Source organism: Ostrea edulis, chromosome 6, assembly GCF_947568905.1.
Source record: "Ostrea edulis chromosome 6, xbOstEdul1.1, whole genome shotgun sequence".
In the NCBI taxonomy this organism is placed as follows: Eukaryota; Metazoa; Mollusca; class Bivalvia; order Ostreida; family Ostreidae; genus Ostrea; species Ostrea edulis.
In genome coordinates, this window is record NC_079169.1 from 43498575 (window position 1) to 43503574 (window position 5000).

The following is a 5000-nucleotide window of genomic DNA, read 5'->3' on the forward strand; positions in this document are numbered from 1 at the left end:
GACAAACATTATTCGTATTTGCTCTGTGCTTTTGATTCCACTTAATATAGATACCTTTTGTGTCAGTTTCACCTTCATCTTTTCCCTCAATATTTGAAGGTAATTCTGATTGGACAACATTGTCTGGTTTTTCCTCCACATGATTTGTCTCATTATCCAAGAACTCCATTTCCTGTGAACTATCATATTCATCACACTCAACATCACCTGACTCAGAATTCTGCCAATTCAACCTCCTTATGTAGCTAAAATGTATGAAGGTATTGGAAAATCTGTGAGTATATATTCAAGATTTACATGTACTCTCTACAAATGAAAGACAATGAAAGACTTAATATATAATATTCATTTATTAAACAGGAAGAAAACAATTATTTATTTCACATTCACAATGAAGCCACACTTATAACGTGATTTTTTATTCCCCATGTGCAAAATGAAAATATAAATAATGAAATTGTAATTGAATATCACAAATTACATTCATAATGAACAAAATTCGCTGCCCCTGTCACTTTGCTATAATTGTGTTTTAATGTTACAGCATCTATAAAGGATAAGGCCAGTTTTTTAATTTATTGGTTTACGGATTTTAAAAATAAAATTTAGGGTCGGTCGGGAGAAAAAAAGTGACTCGTACGTTAATATGAATTTTGAAAAAAAAAATGCAATTTCAAATTCAGTGTATAACTATATGTACATATATCTATGTTACACTTTGGTAGAACATAAGCCAAGAATGTGTAAGGTCATATCTCTTTGATGTTGTAAAGTATCCAGTATTTATATAATGTTGTTCAGTAATTTTGCTGTATTATGCTCAATAAAGATTTTACATTTACAAATTGTACACATAAAGAAAAAAAAATTAATATAAGCACTAAATTACAATTGTATGTAGTAATTCCATTTTTAATTTCAGAATGTTTATACCCCCATGAAATAAATTTTAACCCCATTTTCCCCACATAGACATGCCATCTTTTTGAAAGAAATGTTTCTTGTTTTTCATTTTTATTTGAAACTCAAACTCTTTCCACCACTACACAAGGTATACTAATTTATGAGAAATATGCATACCTTTCTGAGTTTTATCTGGTCATATCTTTTACAGGCATTCATTATAATATCAAAAGCATCTAACAATTTCTCATACTGTTAGAACTATATTCCCTGTTAGGATTTTTGATGGCAGAGATGGACGTACATGTATTCAAATACATTTATTATGACATGCACTGCTGTGGTATAAAGTCACTAGTTAGAATAATCTAACTGTGTCTCGGTACAGGTCCTCACCACACTCAAACCGGGTCCGTAGGACATTATCACTTTAACGATAGAACATCCAATCTAGTAAAGTCGCTAACAACTGTACCTTCCTCTCATCTTTAAACACCCAAATAGCACTGCATTTTGTGTTATGTTAGCAGCAAGAATACCGCCAATTGTATGAGAAATATTTATTTCTATCAATTCCTTTTTTTTCGTGATGAAATGCCTTCTGGCATCTGTTTCGTTGACAAGAACGATATATATATCGTTACTGTCATCGTGTGTGGCCATATCTGTTTACATGGTTTTTAAAAATACGGAACAAAGATATTTCGCAAAACAAATAGTGATTACCAAATACAAATCAATACGTTTGCGTTTCATGATTTTCTATTCATAAAATTGAAAATGCATTTTATTTTTATTTTCGATTTGACATGTTGGGTAGAATCGGTGGAATTAAAAAAACGTAGAAATTTGCATTTTATTTTTTTTCCGATTCCCCAGAAATTAGGGTAGGCGGATCCGTAAACCAAGAAATAAAAAAACTGTGGCCTAATAAACATTATAATAAAACTGATGTTTCACTCACACTGTACAGTATTACCTGATCTTATAGTTTTACAGTATTACCTGACCTTACCTTTTCCTGGTGATTATTCTACATTGGTTGGTTTTACAGTATTGCCTGACCTTACCTTTTCCTGGTGATTATTCTACATTGGTTGGTTTTACAGTATTGCCTGACCTTACCTTTTCCTGGTGATTATTCTACATTGGTTGGTTTTACAGTATTGCCTGACCTTACCTTTTCCTGGTGATTATTCTACATTGGTTGGTTTTACAGTATTACCTGATCTGACCTTACCTTTTCCTGGTGATTATTCTACATTGGTTGGTTTTACAGTATTGCCTGACCTTACCTTTTCCTGGTGATTATTCTACATTGGTTGGTTTTACAGTATTACCTGATCTGACCTTACCTTCTCCTGGTGATTATTCTACATTGGTTGGTTTTACAGTATTGCCTGACCTTACCTTTTCCTGGTGATTATTCTACATTGGTTGGTTTTACAGTATTGCCTGACCTTACCTTTTCCTGGTGATTATTCTACATTGGTTGGTTTTACAGTATTACCTGATCTGACCTTACCTTCTCCTGGTGATTATTCTACATTGGTTGGTTTCTGCTCGAGACACCGGAAGTGCCACCACTTTGCATCTTTGGTTAAACTCTGGCTTACTTCTTGATAGAGATCCCTTCCCAAAGAATCCCTAAAAGGGAGAATTATAATCCTGGAAATTCTCCTGCTTGCAATACAAAGAACACTACCAACAAGCATTGCTATGCCCCTAAGCAATCACAGATTTGGCCTTAACCTTTGCAATCGGCTCATGAAACTTGTTTACTTATTTCCAAAGTTATGACCAATACCGTATTCGTCCTATTGAGCGGGGCGCCCCTACCCCTTTAAGCGCCCCCTGGGACTTTTTTCAACTCTCAAAAATTAGGGCCCCTTTTGAAATAAGGTACTTACTCACATTTCTAATAATAGAGTTTTTAATCTTTCTAGCAATCTTGGTTCCACACTGAATTTCATAATACAAGGTATCTCTAGTCCACCATTACCGGTATCTTCGGAGTAGTGATAGTTTCAATTTACAAAGCATTTCATAGTCCCCCCATGTTTTAAAAAGAATGCTACAACTTTACTAATTGTCCAACTATTGCACCGTCCTTTACAACAGCAATCGCATATTTATCCATAGGATTGTTGATCTCTTTTTTGTTTCTCGAGTTTCTCCCAGAAATATCTGTAAACATGAAATCCCCAAATGCAACTACTATATTCGTACTCGGCATGGCCGCCGCCATAGTTGTACTGCGAAAAAGAAACCGAAAGTTTAGTAAATCGTACATGGTGTTAGTCAATGACACAAACGAAAGTAAAAGTGAAAGTAATAGCTACTACCGGATATTTTTTGGTATTACAACTGACGATTTGAAATATAGACATGAATGAATTAATTATAAGTGTTAAAAGAAATGTAACAAAATTTATATGCAATTTCATATTCGTTATTTAAAACATTTTTCAAATTCATTTAATTCAATATTTAAATTTAATGGGAATATTTCAGCATAGAGTACTAAATAACCCCCCCCCCCCCAATTTTCTAAGCACCCGGGGTGCTCAATAGGACGAATCCGGTATTGAAAGCTAGCGACACAAAAATAAGACAAGAGGCCCACAGGCCTTATCAGTCACCTGAGTATTAGTGAAAAATTATCACTACTCCCAAGGGCTATGAAATCTAGAAAAAAAATTCTGTTCTGAATATCTAAGCTAAATTTTAACATTCAGCAAAAGTATAAAACAAAATGTGTTCTATCAACTTCAATGCCCTCATACATGCATACCTGATGAAAGGCTTCACATAATATAATAGGTGTATTAACATTAAAACATTAAAAGATATTACTAATTTGGAAGGGCCTCCGTGGCCGAGTGGTTAGAGCATCATGCTCAAAATCACATGGCCTCTCACCTCTGGTCGTCGCAGGTTCGAATCCCGCTCGCGCCCGTGAGAAAGTTTTCCAGTTTACTTTCGGAAGGTCGGTGGTCTCTTCCCAGGTACATTGTATCTGGGTTCTCTCTTTCACCAACAAAAACTGGGCGCCACCAGATAACTGAACAAGAGTACCGCAAACGGTACATAATACGCCCGTGAAATGCTTACATAGGGTGTTTTTCTTGTGCTATAATTTGTATAACTTTGCTTCAGGTATTATCAGCTATCATGAGGCTGTGACAAACTTTCATATGAACAAAGGGTCTTAGCTTAAAAATCTAGATTTCCTCAAAATGGACCAAGTTCAACAACCTGTAATTTTTTCAAAAATGGAAGAAAATCAAAATCCTTCCCCAGATGCACATCTTCAATACCCATACAAACACTCCACAAAATAAGATGGTCCTCACTTGAAAACTGTGGGAGGAGTTGGGCGAACAATTTATGTACCCTCCATAGAATATCAATTTCCAAATAGACTAAGTGCAACAACCTGTAATTTTCTCAAAAATAGTAGAAAATCAAAATCCATTCCACATGCACATCTTCAGTACCTATACAAACACTCCACAAAATAAGAAGGTCCTCACTTGAAAACTGTGGGAGGAGTTGGGCGGACAAATTATGTACCCTCCATAGAATATTAATTTCCAAATAGACTAAGTTCAACAACCTGTAATTTTCTCAAAATCCATCCCACATGCACATCTTCAATACCCATACAAACACTCCACAAAACAAGAGATGTTTGTAAAACACAATATGCCCCCCCCCCCCCCCCCCCCCCCCCATGGTGCAAAATTGAAAAGGGTTATACACACATCATTTAATTGATAGTAGTATCATCAATTCAAAATATTGAGCAGACAATATCTTCCTATGTCAAGAGTGAATTGACCATGTGACCTAAAAATCAATAGGGGTCATCTACTCCTTATGCTGTACCAGTGTACCAAGTTTGGTGTCAATCAAGCAAATAATTCTTAAAATATAGGAGACAATATATTACTATGTCCAGTTCAACAATTGACTTTTGACCTCAAAATCAATATGGGTCATCTTCTCCTGAAGATGTACCAGTGTACTAAGTTTGATGTCTGTAAAGCAAAAGGGTTATCAAAATATTGAGTGGACAGTATATTACTATGTCC

The 5000-nt window shown here is 35.1% G+C and overlaps 1 protein-coding gene across 1 annotated transcript in view; it reads right to left on the reverse strand.

Moving 5' to 3' along the window:
* LOC125648416 (tRNA-splicing endonuclease subunit Sen2-like) overlaps positions 1-5000 on the reverse strand; it is a 31023-nt gene that overhangs the window by 19002 nt on the left and 7021 nt on the right. The window contains exons 2-3 of the mRNA XM_048875521.2: positions 2429-2550; positions 55-245 (exon numbers count right to left, since the gene is read on the reverse strand). Of these exons, the coding sequence (XP_048731478.1) occupies positions 55-245; positions 2429-2550 (313 nt within the window). The remainder of the gene's footprint in view (positions 1-54; positions 246-2428; positions 2551-5000) is intronic.